Source organism: Salvelinus fontinalis, chromosome 11, assembly GCF_029448725.1.
Source record: "Salvelinus fontinalis isolate EN_2023a chromosome 11, ASM2944872v1, whole genome shotgun sequence".
Lineage (NCBI taxonomy): Eukaryota > Metazoa > Chordata > Actinopteri > Salmoniformes > Salmonidae > Salvelinus > Salvelinus fontinalis.
In genome coordinates, this window is record NC_074675.1 from 43984101 (window position 1) to 44003920 (window position 19820).

A 19820-nucleotide genomic window follows, 5' to 3' on the forward strand; every position below is an offset into this window, starting at 1 on the left:
TTTTTATTTGCTTAACACTTTTTTGCTTACTACATGATTCCATGTGTTTTTTTCATCGTTTTAATATCTTCACTATTATTCTGCAATTTAGAAAATAGTAAAAAGAAAGAAAAACCCTTGAATGAGTAGGTGTGTCCAAACTTTTGACTGGTACTGTAGCTCGGTCAGCATTGCCAGGTATGTAACAAGAGTTTTCTTGTTTGGAACCCTTCCATTGGTCCTTAAGTGCAAGCTCTGCTTACATTTTGTGCATATACACACTTTGGGGGGAAAAAGCATGTTGTTGTAGTCAAATTAATGTATAAATATCCTGCGATAAGTGTATCTTCAAAGCTGTTTACAAGGGAGCATTGATTTTAAAGCATTGGACTGGTGTAAGTGTTGGCTGGAGGGAGTTTCCACCACGGTGGGAAGTGTTCCAAGTGCACACTTGAGGAGAAGGGTTGAGAACCTGGACGCTGCCCAAGAGATCTGTGCAGTCTTAGGTAGCACACCTGGTGTATAGATGCCTGTAAGATTAAGACTATCCAACAATCACTGTGTCATTGCACTGATGGGTACACACATGCATGAACGCGGAGTACACACACACACACACCACACACAGACTGTTCCCAGGAAGCAGCATACTGAGTTCCTTCCCACTCTGTAAAGTTATGAGTACATGTGTGTAGCAGAAATGGTGGAAAGTGGGGGGGGGGGAGCCTGTGTACAACAGCTCAACATGACAGACAGGAGCCTGGGGCTGAGGAGCCAGTGTACAACAGCTCAACATGACAGACATGAGCCTGGGGCGGAGGAGCCAGTGTACAACAGCTTAACATGACAGACAGGAGCCTGGGGCGGAGGAGCCAGTGTACAACAGCTCAACATGACAGACATGAGCCTGGGGCGGAGGAGCCACTGTACAACAGCTCAACATGACAGACATGAGCCTGGGGCGGAGGAGCCTGTGTACAACAGCTCAACATGACAGACAGGAGCCTGGGGCTGAGGAGCCAGGGTACAACAGCTCAACATGACAGACAGGAGCCTGGGGCGGAGGAGCCTGTGTACAACAGCTCAACATGACAGACAGGAGCCTGGGGCTGAGGAGCCAGGGTACAACAGCTCAACATGACAGACAGGAGCCTGGGGCGGAGGAGCCAGTGTACAACAGCTCAACATGACAGACAGGAGGCCGGGGCGGAGGAGCCAGGGTACAACAGCTCAACATGACAGACAGGAAGCTGCATGTAGACAGACTGTCACTTTAAGCCCAGGGCTAGAGTTGCACAGCAGGTGCTGAGAAGTGGCCCAGCCGGGGGCCAGTGGTAACCCTATCTGAGGCACTGGCTGGGGTTTGACGCACACCCACACAGATGAGTGTTGACTGTGCAGGGATGTAGGCTACTGAACTGAAGGTGTGGGGTAGTAATAGTTTGTCTGACTGGCTTGTCAATTGTTCCAGTCAGTGTCCATGATAGCTGTCTGGATTAAAGCTGAATGAGCAGAGGTACTGAAAGAGAAGGCTAATTTTGCGAGCCATATTGGGAATCTCGCTCTGCTTTCTTGTATCATATGAATGTCTGTCGAGAGAGACTACTGAAAGAGGAGTCTATGGGTGCTTCCCAATTCACCCACACTTCTCCCAAAGTGTGCACTTGCACACTCCCTGTCATTGATTTTAAAGCATTATTTTACCTTTATTTAGCTAGGCAAGTCAGTTAAGAACAAATTATTATTTTCAATGACAGCCTAGGTTAACTGCCTTGTTCAGGGGCAGAACGACAGATTTGTACCTTGTCAGCTCGGGGATTGCAACCTTTCGGTTACTAGTCCAATGCTCTAACCACTAGGCTACGCTGCCGCCCCATTAGACTGGTGTAAGTATTGGCAGGAGGGAGTTTCCACCACGACGGGAAGTGTTCAAGTGCACACTTCAGGAGAGGGGTTGAGAACATGGACCCTGCCCAATAGATCTGTGCAGTCTAAGGTAGCACACCTGGTATATAGAATTAAGCCCGATAATGAATGACCTTTTTCTATTCTTTCATTCATTACAGTGTGACATAGAGGTGTGCTAGAGGTCTGATTACCGATGATGTCACCTTAGGGAAATCATTGCCCCGTCTGTGGGATCTCCCCCACCCCTACTTGCACAGCACATTAATCTCTCTTTAGACCTGATGCTTCTCTGGGATTTTAATTAACAGGATTTCCTATTTTCTGATGGTGTGAAAATGCTTAGTTAGTGAATCCACGTCATATTTTGGTGGCTAATTTGCAATTGCCTATCAGGGTGGTGTACCTACTTGGTACTGTACAGCTGTTAGGCCATGTCAAAATGTGTTTTCATAGAATTCCTTGTTTCTGCTTTCCTCAAATGAAGGGTATTGTTGTGGGTGACTGTAATTAGTCAATAATTAAGATGCTCCCCATAAGGCCGGGAAAGTGAGCTTTTGATAGGATTATGTGTAGGCGGCAGGCAGCAGCAACACACAATAACTGCTAGGTAGAGTCAACCAAATGTTAGCGTTGATCATTTTTGTCATTTCAAAGTGCTAATTCGTGTATTTTACACTGGTAGTTGGTTTTCAGTTTGATAATTGCTGAAAGCACTCTTACATTATTTTGAAGGGAGACATTTTACTTTTATTTTAAGTTATTTTCCTCTTGACATCAAAGTTTGTTTACTATTTGAATAAATCGGAAATAGATGTATTCACACATTTAGTTGTGAGCACCAATATGTTTTGTTGCATGTGATGAGAGGTGTTATGTTTCCCTTGACACCTACCCAGATATCTTTCCTCCAAAAGAGATTTCCTTGCACAAAATACACTCATTTCAAAGCCATTTTTGTTCTATTTTCACACAGAATTAATCTAAAACACAGGAGGACCTTATTCAGTGATACAACTGTACCTGTGACTTATTTGACTCAATCCTCTTCGCTCCTTTTGGGATCATAGGGTGCCCACCATTGCACTCGTCCTCACTCTTTTCCATGCAAGGTCTTTTGTACCTGTGGGTTTGTTGGACTAACTGTTCTCCTCTTTTTTCTTCTCCAGCTGTCCCTTTCCCGCCAAGTCACCGGCTCACAGCCAAGGAGGTGTTTGACAGTGATGGGAAGCCCAAAGTGGACGTGCTCAAAGGCCACCTGACCAAGGAGGGCCGCGTGGAGGAGAGCGTAGCCCTCAGACTCATCGGAGAGGGAGCGGCCATCTTGAGGGCTGAGAAGAACCTGCTAGACATAGAGGCACCCGTGACAGGTTAGTGAGTAAAGCGCACACATGAATATACAGTAGACACATGTGCGCACACACACACCCCTACTGCCTGCTCACGTGTTATTCAAAAAAGATTACATAATTTTCTTCATAACGTACTTTACAAAGTTTTCTTACGAATTCCAATTTGTTTGTAGCTAACGTTAGCTAGGTTATCTAGGTGGCCAACGTTAGTGTTAAGGGTTAAACTTAGGTTACATGCTAGCTAAGTATTTAAATGTTTAGGGTTAGTGTTAGCGAACATGCTAGCTAAGTAGTTAAAAAGTAGTAAGTAGTTGAAAAGTTGCTAAAATGCTAAAGTTGTCCATGATGTGATTCAAACCAGCAACGTTTGGGTTTCTAGACCCTTACGTTACACGCCCACCCATCCTCCCCAACCAACATCCCTCCTATCATTTCTGTCTTAAGTAACCTCAGTCTGTATCTGTGATTGAAGTGCACTGTATACAATTACTTTTTGTGTGCCTGTGTCATGGATTCCCCCGGTACTGCTGCTCATTCCGTGTACCAGTTCCGGAGGTCTACGTCACCCCTCTAGGCGTCACTGAACTGTCTCATTACGCACACCTGATTCCAATTCCCCTGATTACTAATTGTATATATGTGCCCTCTGTTCACCATTGTCTTGTCGGTTATTGTTCCCATGTCCGTTGGTCTGTGAGTACCTGTGCTTTGTTATTTCGGCTTTCGTGCTGCGAGTATTGTGCACTTGTTATTACGTGTCTCGTCCCGTGTATTGTTGTGCATTTTTTATTACGGGTCTCGCCCCATGTATTGTTATTACAGGTAGGGTTGCAAAGGGTCGCAAACTTTTCGGTAAATTTCCGGAATTTTTCCTGAAATTTTCCATGGGAAGCCCTGGAATTTGGGGAATTTTGCTTAAATTCTTTTAAAAAAGTTAGCTTATAACAGTGAACCTTTTTTGTGGGATACACATAAGGCAATTTTGGTTAAACTATCCCCAATTCAATGGAATTCAAACCCTCTGCATGCACAGTGCATTTTTCCATCACATGTGCAGTGTACTCTTCCATCACATATACAGCTGATTCCCAAGATCTTGCACACTAATGAGATGCAATTGAGCCCACGCTGCTACACTGTCTGAGCCAAGGACTACATGCTTTCTGGTAGGTTTTAATTACAATACTGTGTGGGTGAATATATTTTAATGACATACATGATTTTTTGTTAACTAGTAAATAGTAGCCTACAGGAAAGTGTGTTTAAATAATTTATAACTTAACAATTTCTGCTAGTTAGGTTTTGCTTCATGTGGGTTTAACCTTGCTTGAGCCTGCTAACTGAGGAGTGTTAATTCACCTGTTTCCATACATGTTTAATTTTAAAACATTTATCTTACAAAAGGAGTTGTTTAATCTAACGGCTTAACTATTTATCTGTACATGGAATTGTATTTTACAGGAAAATGCCACTGGCACTATCTGATGTGTGGAGACATTTCACTGCAGCTAATGTAGAAGGAAAAGCTGTGTACATTTGCAAATACTGTGCCAAATCATAAGTGAAGAATGCAACAAAGATGCAAAAATAATTTGGCCAAGTGTATAAAGTTCCAACAAGCAACTTCTGACACAAGTCCCTCTACTTCTATTTGAGGTGAAAATGATGAATCAGACACCTTATCGATAGCAACAGCTAATGGTCCTCCTGAAATCAGAATTTTTTTGGACTCAATGGAGGAGAGTATTCAAAGTAATGCTGATGAATGTCTTGCTCGAGCTGTGATTGCAACTGGTTCACCTCTGATGCTCACAGGCAAATGTGTATTGGAAGATATTTCTGAATGTTCTTCGCCCAGCATACACCCCTCCAACCAGACATGCTTTATCTATTCATTTGCTGGGTGTAAGAGAAGAAATCCATACTGCCCTGCCCACTTCACTGTTACTCCAAGCAGAGGAAACTGCTGTTCTGAAATACATCAAAAAGCGTGAAGACTTCTGCCTGAAGCCCATACACACCGCAGCGTACATGTTGGACCCCAAGTACGCTGGCAAGAGCATCCTATATGGTGCCGAGATCAACATGGCCTATGGTATCATCACTACCGCGTCTCACCATCTTGGTCTGGATTAGGGCAAGGTTGGCAGTCTGGTGAAGTACACTTCCAAGCAAGGGCTTCTGGATGGAGATGCAATATGGCAGTCGTGCCAACATATCTCATCAGCCACCTGGTGGAAGGGACTTTGTGGATCTGAGGCTCTTTCCCCTGTTGCCTCCATCTTCCTCCAAATCCCACCAACATCAGCCGCCTCAGAGCGCCACTGGTCCTTGTTTGGGAACACACACACCAAAGCACACAACAGGCTGACCAACACAAGGGTTGAAAAATTGGTGGCCATCCGGGCAAATCTGAGGCTTTTTGAGCCTGACAACGAGCCATGGTCAACAAGGTTGGAAAGTGACAGTGAAGATGAGGCCTCAGAGTCTGATGTTCAAGAGGTGGACATTGAGGAGGTCCACTTCCAGGGAGAAGAAATGGAAGCCTGAGAGGAAGACAACCAAAGCTTTAGTTTCTAGACTATCATTTTACAGATGTATGTTGAAAACGTGTTTGGGAGATGCGATGGATCATTGGGGATCATTCAATATTCCCTTTCTTTTGTTGTTCAGTGAAATCATCCCATGTGAAGAGTCAACTCATTTAATTAAAGTTCAATTCGTAGCCAAATTGTTTTTAAAATTTCTATTGGAAGGATTTAATAATTTGCAATTATGTCTACTTATGATAAGGTAAAAGGTTTATGTTTCTGTCTCCATATGATAGGGTAAATATATCCAATGTAAAAAACATCTACATTTAAATGGTATTAATATGAATTTGCATATATTCACGTTAATTCCCATATATTCCCGTTAATTCCCACGGAAAGTTTCCACCTCTGAATATTCCCCAAAATGTGCAAACCTAAGTATGGGTCTCGTCCCGTGTATTTATTAGAGGTTTTACCTCGCTCTTTTGTTTTGGTTACATCCCTGTGTTTTTGTATACGTGTTTGTTTTGGGCTTCGTCCCCGTGCCTTTCATGGCATGTTGTATTTTTGTGTGGAGTATTAAAACCCCCTATTACGTATTCCTGCGCCTGTCTTCAATCCTTTATACAACGTGACAGCCTGCAATAAGTCATTTGTGTCTGTTTCACAATAATCTGTGATACTGGGTTGTGTGGTCTCTGAATTTTACAGTACCCAAAGTCATACTGTGATGTTACAGTATCATGGGGGAAATGACTGTGTAGCCTAAATACTGCAATGCAGGTTTGATTGGATGTTATCCCTCCCTCCCTCTCTCTGGGGAGCCCTTACCCAACCTTCTACCTTTTCCCACATCCCCTGAGTACGTCAGATACCGCCGGGCTTTCAGGGATGTGCGTGGGCTCTGCTGCCGAACACCAGAACGCTATAACAAGCACAGGGCCAAGAGTCAATTAAACTCGTTCAGTCTGACCAACCAAGGCGTCACTATGTGTTCAAATGCCCTTTTGGTACATACAGACTTGAAAAGGTCAATTACTCTGTCACACACACACACACACACACACACACACACACACACACACACACACACACACACACACACACACACACACGATCAACGTTTTGGCCCTCTTGAGGAAGATTAAGAGAGGGTATATTTCATAAAGCATATTGTGTGAGCCATTGAAATGTATTGAACTTCAATATAATTCCTAAACATTTGTTAGGAGATACACTAAACGTTATTTGATTTTTAAGTTTGTTATTTTTGTTGAATCATTTGTCATTTTTATACGACCTGTCCTTTTTGGGTGATGTCTGACACTTTGATAAGAAATGGTCAGGAGATGTGCTGGTCCATATGTATAGATGCAAACCTATTGTTCTCTTTCACTCCCTTAAGTCAAGTGTCTCAGTAATACCCCAATTATACTTCATAATGAGCTTCTTTGATATTGGTTTAGTAAGAGGCAGAGGGCGAGTCCTCGGAACTAATGGCACTTCCAGGAAGATTCTAAAGATAAATGGCCTTCATCCATCTCCTTTATATGTTTTGTTTTAGACTCTATTGCGCTAACATCGTACAACCATCTGGATGTCTCGCGAGCTTACATTCAGCAGTAATCAGTCTGGTACTTACAAGGCTACTATTGTGCAGCCTTCAAGGAAACACAGCAGATATTCTCTGTCTCTCTAGTCCCCACACCAGAAGTCATTATTCTACCATTTGGCCCTGGCTAATGTAAATGTGACTGTCTGGGTTTGAATCCAGGTCTCCGGTGCACAGCAAAGATGTGTTAGCCCCTTAAGCTAAAGCCAAGGCATTAGCTTGGGTACGGCTGACGGGCTGGTAGACACAGCTACTTACATGAGACTCAAACCCATGATCTTACATTGCCATCCCAGCAAACCGGGAACATTCCCAGAACATAAGCTAAGATTTTTATAACATTAGGATAATAACATTCCAAACACATTCAGTAAAATATTGTGCACAACATTGCGGATAGTGATGCACAACATCACTATCCGCGCTACAGAGGATAGTGCGTACAGCCATGTACATCACTGGGGCCGAGCTCCCTGCCATCCAGGACCTCTGTACCAGGCGGTGTCAGAGGAAGGACCCTAAAAATGGTCAAAGACTCCAGCCACCCAAGTCATAGACTGTTCCCTCTGTTTCCACGCGGCAATTGGTACTGGAGCGCCGAGTCTGGTACCAAAAGGCTCCTGAACAGCTTCTTTCTACCCCCAAGACATAAGACTTCTGAACAGTTAATCAAATGGCCACCCTGACTATTTCCATTGACCCCTTTTATTTGCACGGACTCTCTTGCACCAGCTCTATGCACACTCACTGGACTCTACCCACACACACTACACTGACTTTCCCAACATACACACTTCATACACTCACACACACACACAAACACCTAACACGCACATATGGATATTGACACCACTCACACAGACACACTTTCACTCTTCATATGCTGCTGCTACTCTGTTTATTATCTATCCTGATTGCCTAGTCACTTATACCCATACCTACATGTACATATTACCTCAACTACCTCGTAACCCTGCACATTGACTCGGTACCGTTACTCCTTGTATATAGCCTTATTATTGTTATTTTGTGTTACTATTTTATATTTCTGCATTGTTGGCAAAGGGCTCGTAAGTAAGAATTTCACTGTAAAGTCTACAACTCTTATATTCGGCGCAAGTGACAAATGTAACTAATTTAATTTGACTCAAACCCATTTTCTTGCATATAACAAGCCCATAATATTATGTGACTCAAACCCATTGCCTTATTAAGGTGATGATTAAAGATGGCATGGTGCCTACAGATGTAAGATCTTAATTTGATCACTCTTTTGTTGCTGAAAATTTTCTGCACAACAGGAAGTGCAAACTTGTAGTGTATTGGAGGTTTAAAAAAAAATCCATTCATTATAATCCACATAATTCACATTTCCTGTTGCTGTAGGATTATTTTCCTGCTGAAGCAAACTGGTTCAAATTAAGATCCTACATCTGTAGACGCTGTGCTGCTGTCCCTCTATTTATGACTGAGTGTTGCACAATGTACTGTAAAAAATGTCTCCACTGTCTCTGCCACGATCACAAATCATAGTGCCATGCGAGGTTTTCACTTATTAGATAATAAGGGAGCGAAGGGCAGTGGTTGCTATGTGTTAGCTGTTGTGTTATAACAAAATGGTGTCTGTTTTAGTGTACATCTCATTAAAGTGGAACTGACAGTGTTTTTACTATATTTTGGATGTGAAACAAACAGACAATCATAATATCAGTCAAAAACATTAAATTCACAGTTTATGCATCAAATCCAACTTTTTAAGAGGTTTTATAAATGGGTTATATTTTACTCAAAATTCCATGAATTACAGTAAGGCATTTTTGGCAGAATAGATGGATGCAGTTCAATGCATGATTCATATAACTCACCAATTTTTTTATTTTTTATTTTACCTTTATTTAACTAGGCAAGTCAGTTAAAGACAAATTCTTATTTTCAATGATGGCCTAGGAACAGTGGGTTAACTGCCATTAACAGATTTTTACCTTGTCAGCTTGGGGATTCAATCTTGCAACTTTTCGGTTATTAGTCCAACGCTCTAACTACTAGGCTACCTGCTAGGCTACCATAATTTTGGACTACCAATACATTTCTTGGTGGTCCAAAAATATTGCTGTCAGGTTGTAGATTTCAGCTGGCCTGGTACATTGTTTGCTGCCACGACCCATTCAGAATGCACAGTTTCAGTTTCAAAACGGACAACTATAACTAACATGCTGACCAGACCGTGCGCGAGCGTCGCAAAATAAATTTAGAAACCCATGTTATTCAATTATTGCACCCACACTGCTTGCGCAAAATAGATGTCATTCCTATTTCTGACGCAGATCGCGCTACAAGTCCTGCCTCTCCCATCTCCTTGTTGGTTTATAGAAGCAGGTACCCACATGCCATCTCCTCATTGGTTAATAGGTTATACCCACGTGGGTGATAGAAAGACAATAACTGTTTTGCCAGTAATACATTGAAAGTTTAGATGCGATCACCATATAATTTAAACGATGAACCTGCGTGTTGTGGTCGCGTTTGGTGTGGGGGGGAAAAATAAATGTATGCACGATAGCGCACGCGCGCAGCCGGTTTGGGCAAGGTGTAATAAGGCTGGGAATGTCAATACAATCAAACTAGCCAGGGCAATGACCACAAGTCAGTCATAACGTGGCTAATAGGCTAGCGCACATGTGTCAAACACAATGCCCATGGGCCGAATAGGACACACAAGTGCGTATAAATGAGTCAACATTGAGTCAGCTACTTTAACGAAGTACTGTACAGCCAGATGCGCTCACATTGTTGAATTAAACTTAAATTCCGCTGCCTTCGTGTGTCCGGGTAACAGCGGAGAGAAAGCTTACAGACACAGTCTGAGCTAGCCTACTATAAAATGTTGCAGTCGGTTTTTAAAGCTTGACCATTTATAACCAAAAAACAAAACCTGCAACAAACACCATGGAAAACAGAAACATCTAGGCCTATTACAGCAACATTTGAGCAGAAGCCTAATATATTTTGAGTGCACCTTACAGCAATGCTGCATTCAACCGCACCGGTGATCCATACAGTGCAAAATATATATATATTCATTACCGGTCAAAGGTTTTAGAACACCTACTCATTCAAGGTTTTTTCTTTATTTTTACTATTTTCTACATTGAAGAATAGTAGTGAAGACATCAAAACTGATAACACATATGGAATCATGTAGTAAGCAAAAAAGTGTTAAACAAATCAAAATATATTTTCTATTTGAGATTCTTCAAATAGCTACCCCTTTGCCTTGATGACAGCCTTGCACACTCTTGGCATTCTCTCAACCAGCTTCACCTGGAATGCTTTACCAACAGTCTTGAAAGAGTTCCCACATATGCTGAGTGTAACAGTATAACTTTAGTCCGTCCCCTCGCCCCAACCCAGGCGTGAACCAGGGACCCTCTGCACACATCAACAACAGTCACCCACGAAGCGTCGTTACCCATCGCTCCACAAAAGCCGCGGCTCTTGCAGAGCAAGGAGAACCACTACTTCAAGGTCTCAAAGCGAGTTACGTAACCGATTGAAACGCTATTAGCGTGCACCACCGATAACTAGCTAGCCATTTCACATCCGTTACACTCACCCCACTTTCGACCTCCTCCTTTTCCGCAGCAACCAGTGATCCGGGTTAACAGCATCAATGTAACAGTATAACTTTATGGCGTCCCCTCGCCCCAACGTAAACCAGGGACCCTCTGCACACATCAACAACAGTTACCCACGAAGCGCCGTTACCCATCGCTCCACAAAGGCCGCAGCTCTTGCAGAGCAAGGGGAACCACTACTTCAAGGTCTCAAAGCGAGTGACGTAACCGATTGAAACGCTATTAGTGCGCACCACCGCTAACTAGCTAGCCATTTCACATCCGTTACATGAGCACTTGTTGGCTGCTTTTCCATCACGCTGCGGTCTGACTCATCCCAAACCATCTCAATTTGGTTGAGGTCGGGGGATTGTGGAGGCCAGGTCATCTGATGCAGCACTCCATCACTCTCCTTGGTAAAATAGCCCTTACACAGCCTGTGTTGGGTCATTGTCCTGTTGAAAAACAGTCCCACTAAGCCCAAACCAGATGGGATGGCATATCACTGCAGAATGTTGTGGTAGCCATGCACTCCCACACCACCTCACATGTGGAGATAATCCGTTCACCAACACCGCGTCTCACAAAGACACGGCGGTTGGAACCTAAAATCTCCCATTTGAAATCCAGACCAAAGGACACATTTCTACCTGTCTAATGTCCATTGCTCGTGTTTCTTGGCCCAAGCAAGTCTCTTCTTATTATTGGTGTCCTTTAGGAGTGGTTTCTTTGCAGAAATTCGACCATGAAAGCCTGATTCACACAGTTTCCTCTGAACAGTTGATTTTGAGATATATCTGTTAATTGAACTCTTGTTACTTGAAATGCTTCACATTTATTTGGGCTGCAATTTCTGAGGTTGGTACCTCTAATGAACTTATCCTCTGCAGCAGAGGTAACTCTGGGTCTTCCATTCCTGTGGCGTTCCTCATGAGAGCCAGTTTCATCATAGCGCTCCAAGTTTTTTGCGACTGCACTTGAAGAAACTTTCAGTTCTTGAAATGTTCCGTATTGACTGACCTTCATGTCTTAAAATAATGATGGACAGTCATTTCTCTTTGCTTTTTTGAGCTGTTCTTGACATAATATGGACTTGCTCTTTTACCAAATAGGGCTATCTTCTGTATACTCCCATTCATTGGAGCATTAAGAAGGAAAGAAATTACACAAATTCACTTTTAACAAGGCACACCTGTTAATTGCAATGCATTCCAGGTGACTACCTCATGAAGCTGGTTGAGAGAATGCCTAGAGTGTGCAAAGCTGTCATCAAGGCAAAGGGTGGCAACTTTAAAGAATCTCAAATATAAAATACATTTTGATTTGTTTAACACTTTTTTTGGTTACTACATGATTCCATATGTGTTATTTCATAGTTTTGATGTCTTCACAATTATTCTACAATGAAGAATAATAAAAATAAATAAAAAACCTTGAATGAGTAAGGGTTGCAGCATATTATGCACCTCTGCAAGCATAGCAGCAAACGTTGGACAAATATTATTTATCTCTTTTTTAATATGTTAAAATGATATATACAGCATCCTATGTACATAAGTGGACATTTTAAAGGGCCGTATTTTCTTAATATAACAATGGCCAGTTTGGGTAGCAGTTGTAAAAAATAAATGTCTGGCCCGAGAATTCATTGTGTTTTTTTAAGATGGTCCGTGTGCTGTTTGAGTTTGACAGCCCTGGGCTAGCGTATCTACACTGAACAAAAATATAAAGTATAATGTAAAGTGTTGGTCCCATGTTTCATGAGCTGAAATAAAAGATCCCAGAAATGTTCCATGCGAACAAAATGCGTATTTCTCTCAAATTTTGTGCACACATTTGTTTACATCCCTATTAGTGAACATTTCTCATTTTCCAAGATAATTCATCACCCTGACAGTAGTGGCATTTAAAGAAGCTGATTAAACAGCATGATCATTACGCAGGCGCACCTTGTGCTGGGGACAATAAAAGGCCACTCTAAAATTTGCACATCAAATTTTGTCACACAACACAATGCCACAGATGTCAAGTTGGGGGAGCATGCAATTGGCATGCTGACTGCAGCAATATCCACCAGAGCAGTTGCCAGATAACTGAATGTTAATTCCTCTAACATAAGCTGCCTCCAACGTCGTTTTAGAGAATTTGGCTGTATGTCCAACCTGCAGTATGTCAAACCTGCCACACAAACACAGCCATATGGCGTAATGTGGGCGAGCGGTTTGCTGATGTCAACGCTGTGAACAGTGCCCCATGGTGGCGGTGTGGTTATGGCATGGGCAGGCATAAGCTACGGACAACGATCACAATTGCATTTTATCGATGGCAATTTGAGATACCGTGGCGAGATCCGGCCCATTGTCGTGCTGTTCATCCGTCGCAATCACCTCATGTTTCAGAATGATAATGTCGCAAGGATCTGTACACAATTCCTGGAAGCTGAAAATGTCCCAGTTCTTCCATGGCCTGCATAGTCACCAGACATATCACCCATTGAGCATGTTTGGGATGGTTGAATTGACGTGTACAACAGCGTGTTCCAGTTCCCGCTAATATCCAGCAACTTCGCACAACCATTGAAGAGGAGTGGGACAACATTCCACAGGCCACAATCAACAGCATGATCAACTCTATGCGAAGGAGATGTGTCGCGCTGCAGGAATCGAATAGTGGTCACACCAGATTATTTAAGGTATCTGTTACCAACAGATGCATATCTGTATTCCGAGACATGTGAAATCCATATGAGGATGTCATGTCATTGGAGAAGAGGGTGAGTGACCAACTTCTTCCCCTCATATCGTTTTTCGTTGGCTACAGCTAGAGATGCTGCCGGTTTCATTTGGTTAGCTAGCAAGAAATGTGAATCGCTTTGCTAGCCAGCTATGCTGAACTTGAATGACTGTTATCCACAGTTAGCATATCTCTTAGTTGTCAATCAAATGTGTTGGGCGTGCAGGCAAGTTCCCATTTAATTGTCAAAACGTGGGTTGGGACAAAAATGCATTGGCAGGCAAGCTGCAGAAGGACGTGCAGGCTACTATTCCCCATTGTTTATCAGTGAAATTTTGACTGCCAACTAGTTGAAAAAGTTTGAGAAGGTTTATCTAATGTTTCCTCGTTAGATTTTAGCTCATCCAGCTCTGGCTAGCGTTAGTTGTTGATGATATGCATTGGCTGTCATGCCCTGACCATAGAGAGCCTTTTATTCTCTATGTTGGTTAGGTCGGGGTGTGACTAGGGTGGGTTATCTAGGTTGTTGTATGTCTATGTTGGCCTGGTATGGTTCCCAATCAGAGGCAGCTGTTTATCATTGTTTCTGATTGGGGATCATATTTAGGCAGCCATTTCCCCACTGTGTTTTGTGGGATCTTGTTTGGAGTTAGTGCATGCTTTTTTTGTTTTGTAAGTTTCAGGAAATAAAGATGTTGAACCTTGGTCCGTTTATTCATTAGACGATCGTGACATTGGCAACTGAGGGAAAGAGAGCCTACCTTTTCATGGTTGTTTGATCAATAGGATTGTGAAGTTCCCAAATGTAAGAGGACTCCCGTTGTATTTACATATTTGCAGAAATCCATTAAGGTGTATTTTTTGCTCTAAAGTTGCGCTGCCTGTAAACACACAGTCCAGTTAAAAGTAAACGATGGCAGGCCCGTGTGTGGCTTATGTGCTTATAGGCCAACTGTAGCGCTGATTGGCTATGGCGTACCGGTCTGCGCAGACACCAGTCCTGGACAGGACAGATGTTTTTATTTGGTTTTATTTACTGCAGTGTCTATTAATTGACCTAACGCACTGAAGCTTTCCAGCTGTTGCTATAGAATTTTCACATGCCTTACTATTCGTCATTCCCAAACATTCTATGAAGGTGTCATATTTTGTCAGTTACACTTTAAATCACAGTGGTAGCAGATCAGTTGAGAACGTTACCTTTGTCATACCACACAAGTTGGTGTCATGTCATTCTGGTTGTTCCTTTTAATTCTGTCATTCTATGATTGTGTTTTTTTGATTGTGCCCATAGAATTTGCTTGATAGCTCCATAATGCTGTATGTGTGGTCCCTATCTCATTCTCTGCAGATAGTATGCAAGCCATACCTCTCATTCGATAGTAAAGAAAAAAGCCTGGAGCTGCAATACATCATTGTTATCTTCCAGAGAAATCAGTTGTATGAGATTGGTTGTGAAGTAGAATGGCGAGTCAGAGAAAAGGCTTGGTGGTGTGTTGGTTGTGAATCAGCCTGTAGAGCCAGGGGGGTAGGAGTTAACATGAGACACTTGTACACCCACTCCTACACCCACCCCTCTCCTACTCAACAGTTCTGTTCTACGGCAATGATACACACACACTCGCACAAGTGCACACACACACACACACACACACACACACACACACACACACACACACACACACTGAGTGCCTCACAAGGCCAGATTTTCTGTTGAAAAGAAGCCATTGTTTCTCTCACTCACTCACTCATTCATTCTGCACCTCATTCTCCCATCTCTTCTGTCTATGTGATGTGTCTTGGGCGACCCACACACACTTTCTGGTTGTGTCTATCAGGCCCAAACTGCTCCCGACACAGCTCACTGCTGTACCATTCAGCACAACCTGTAGCTACGTTCTGCTTTTCCAGAATCACACTGCACTAATGACTTCACTGTACAACCAACGAGAGAAAAGAGCCTTCATCTACCAGACCTTCACACCCCGGTCTGTCACATACAACATATGAATACTGAACGGATTTGCAAGCTGCACTCCTATATGCACTACTATTTCACTCCGGGCTTGAACTCGGCAGATCTCACCAACTCAATGAGCTTGCCTCTGGAGTGGCCTGTGTAGGTTATCGAGCAGAGCTGGCTTGTGTAAGTCAGCCACCCACACACATACTAGCTGCTGCCGCCTGACTGGCGATATGGTTTTGATCAGTCTCGCACAGTAGCGCGGGGCGATGGATGGCGAGAACAAATTCTATCTCACTTGAGATAATGTACTCCCACCTGCTCATCTTATGTGGGCCTTGTCGTGACTGGTGATTGCCTGTGTCCATGCATGTGCTTGCCTGCATGTGTGTTATAACAAAGCCCAGAGGAAAGCCATTGTATCTGATATGAATACGGCCTTACTGCCTACTATCCAGTGTGTTCAGTGTGCACAGCTGATTAGAACTCACCATGGCCTGGCTTGGCTGGCCATACATCATATCGTCTTCTTGACCCCTAGGTCACTCTATTCCAGTGTGACCCCACGGCCACTTCTGTCACCATGGCGTTATCACAGAGAAACACAAAGGTTGGTTTTGTCCAGATCCACCCACACACAGAGCGAGAGAGAGCACATCCCTAGGGCTGGAGCGTTTAGTGTAACCGCTTGTTGCTTCATCATGTTCCTTGTGTTCTTGGATTGTTTGTTATTCTCATGTTATGTCTTGTAACAGTGTGATGTTGAATAAGACATTTGAATAGACTGTATCCCAGCTTTTTTGATAGAACAATATTTTGCAGCAACTAGGTCTCAAAGTCTCACGTCAGAATTAGACGTTCATCCATGTTTCTCAAACATCAAATTTGGATGTTCTTCCAAACGGCAAATTTCAAATGGTTTAAGGTTGAGTTTAGGCATTAAGTGCGAAATTTTAACAAATACAAATGTTCTATCGCTGGATTCGAACATGCAACCCTTGCCAACGCTTACACCCATCCACATCCACAGCACCCTAGCAAAATCGAAACCTACTTGAAGGTAACAGCGCTCACTCTTGCCCCTTGTGGCCAGTTACCACGTCATTTCCCAAAGTCCTCAGACATGGATGGACGTCGAATACTGACTTGTATCACGAGGGACCTGGCTGGTTTTGTTCTGATGTACATTCATTCTTCATTGACCCGAAACCAACCAGTAATTCACCAGACAAGGTTTTGATTCTTTAGTATGTGCTATCGCAAGTCCATCATATAGACTTTGCTTGCATTGATTTACAGTTATACTATTGCTTACAATAGTGCTGTAGGGGATTTTTACTTTCTATAATTCCTTACAAATATCCACATTTTTTGTAGTAAGCGAGAATGAACATCCACTTTGCACAATGAGCTGCTTCTCAAAACAGCATGAATAGACTATTTGAATGGAATATCATTTGTAACATACGGTAACACTTTATTTGGATAGTCCATCTGTATATGCTCTATAGACTATCGGTAACATTTAAACTAACTATCTACTAACCCTAGCTTTAACCCTAACCTTAATCCTTATCCTAAACTGAATTATAATCCTAACCCTTATTCTAACCCTAAATGTAACTTTAGCAAGCAGTTGCTTATCAACAGATAGTTTGTTGATTGTATGACCATCTGTAGATCTGCAGGTGGACTATCCGGACTATCCAAATAAAGTGTGACCCAACCAACAGTTGATTTTGGGAGGGGAAGGGAGCACATTAGAAATGAGAACCCTTTGAGTCTTAACCTAAGTCTAAATCCAGAAATGAAACCATTTGAAAAGAGTGGGATTCTTCAAAGATAAAATTACAAAATGAGAGTTTACAATGCATATGAGGAGAACAGATTCTCTCTTCTCTTCCTCGTGTCTCGAGGGGCTTGTAACTCGAGCTAATTACTTTCCAATGCAGTCATCCAACATATGATAATTGGAACTGTCTTCAAGATATTGCTACAAGTTTGCTCTCTGTCATTAGATACAGGCTTAAAGACACATGTAAACAAATAAGTGGATAGCGTTTGCAAAGGATGGTGTTGATATTCATTGCCAGGGACCAAATTAGTAGGCCTATCAGTGCTTTAGCAACTGTGTTTGAGCCAGAGTAGTTGGCTGACGTTATCGTTTGCTACGTAGTATCAGTGTATCAATTGTTACCATGAATGTTAATGTTGTTGAACATTTTCTCACTGAAATGTAAGGTTAGAAAAATGGAGAGGGAATTACCTACCAATATTTGTGAATAACACACACACTCAGAATAAAAAAACAAACATGTTTTGGTCAAATCAATCAGGGAATTCATTGTATAATAATATAAACTATGATTGGCTAGTCATGAAGGTTCTGACTTGCAGCTGGATATGACATTCAACACAGGTCACTGCATTGCAAAGAAATGACTAGGACTAGGTAGGACTGGTCTGGGTTCTTTAATCGCAGTACCAGCGATTACAGTGTGTGGCCAGCGGGTGACAAATGTCTGAAGGCACCGTGGGCTGTGGCTCCTTGGCTCCCCAGGGAGCAGTGGTGAATGGGGTCAGAGGGGCAATGGGAAAACCGATCCTATTTCACTGAGTGGCAAATGGTAATCCCTGATTTCATGGAGAGATTGAGTCAGCCCAGTCACAATGTGGGTCATGTTGGGTTGTTGACTGTAGTGATTAATGGATAGGTGGGGTGGGGATGTGACTAACGTCAAAGGAAAGAAATGTGCCAAAGTCCCTCTGTTATGAAGGAGGGGAGGGAGTGGAGTGTACAGTCCGTTTTCGATAATGCACATTGCCATACAATTGCGGACAACAACACTGTAGAGTTGAGATCTATACAGGCATTGGGATACATTTCGTTCCTCCATAATAACATAATAATAGCAGAATTTTGTTCCGTAGCAATAGAATAATAGGCTGTACAAATGATGTTCCTTTCATAGATTTCAGTGAGGGGTGTTCTATGAACAAAAAGCACAGGGAAGTGACGCATGTCATAGTGAGACATTCTATTCTACTAAAGATGGATCTATGATCTATGGCTGAATGACAGATTTATTGATAAATGTTTTGTGTTATCTCATGATACCACCTTGCTAACAATGGGATGTCAATGTACACGCTAATAATGGGATATCAATGTACATCAATGGGATATCAATGCACATCAGTGTTTCCATAGATGCTTGTAAGAATAAAATGGCAAATTCAAAAGGTTATTGGGTTATTGAAGACTGACTCTCATACTAATCAAACAATAAGAATTTTACTGTGACGTAAAACGTTAGGCCACTCTAAAATCCACTGTAACAGACAAAGTATGGACCTTATTTGTCCCCATGTTTGTTTGTTTGTTGATAGCCAGTCTTGCTGTATCTCCCTTTACATTACAGTGGTCCTTCTTGGTTCGAGTAGGGTCCAACATTTTGGGAAAGTGTTGCATTTGTCTAGAAAAAAAGAACCATTCTTGAAACAACATATTTGGTCTGACAAAGTCATATCTCTCATGCTAATAGATGATGTAAAAAGTAGAATATAATAGTTGGTTTGGTCATGTTGATTTGTGGTGCAGGCTAGTTATTGGTCAGAGGGTCTCTCGAGTGGGATTCTGCCCTGGGCCTGCTTACATTGTTTATGCAAAGCAAAACTCACTGTGTAATACAACACATAGTGTCTCGGTTCACATGTTTTATGCATGATGCATGTATTATGAAGGGATGCAGGCAAGACAACACATTTTTGTACCAGTTGGCCCAGGTTCAATTGGCTGGCGACATACAGTACAGAAACACAAGACACTTCGCACTTGCAAACCCTCTCCAGGCTAATTGTATGAAACATGCTTTGAGTTTAAACCTTTATGTTTGTTAGGTGAGAGTAGCAGTTGCATTGTGTATTGGAACTGGGTATATATTAACACATAATTGCCCCCGTAAATAAAAGCCATTGTGCCACTTGGCTTCAGAGGGGGGTTTATGATCATGATAAATGTCATGATGATGTTCTTGTTTATGTATTAGGAGGAACAATTGTCACAATGCCCTCTTTTTGTCCTAGGTCTATGTACATGAATTATGATACCACAAACAAAAGTGTAAT

At 42.4% G+C, this 19820-nt stretch overlaps 1 protein-coding gene across 3 annotated transcripts in view; it reads left to right on the plus strand.

Moving 5' to 3' along the window:
* LOC129865765 (protein phosphatase 3 catalytic subunit alpha) overlaps window positions 1-19820 on the plus strand; it is a 130465-nt gene that overhangs the window by 59733 nt on the left and 50912 nt on the right. For all 3 annotated transcript variants that reach the window (XM_055938773.1, XM_055938774.1, XM_055938775.1), the window contains exon 2: window positions 3054-3254. In XM_055938773.1, the coding sequence (XP_055794748.1) occupies window positions 3054-3254 (201 nt within the window). The remainder of the gene's footprint in view (window positions 1-3053; window positions 3255-19820) is intronic.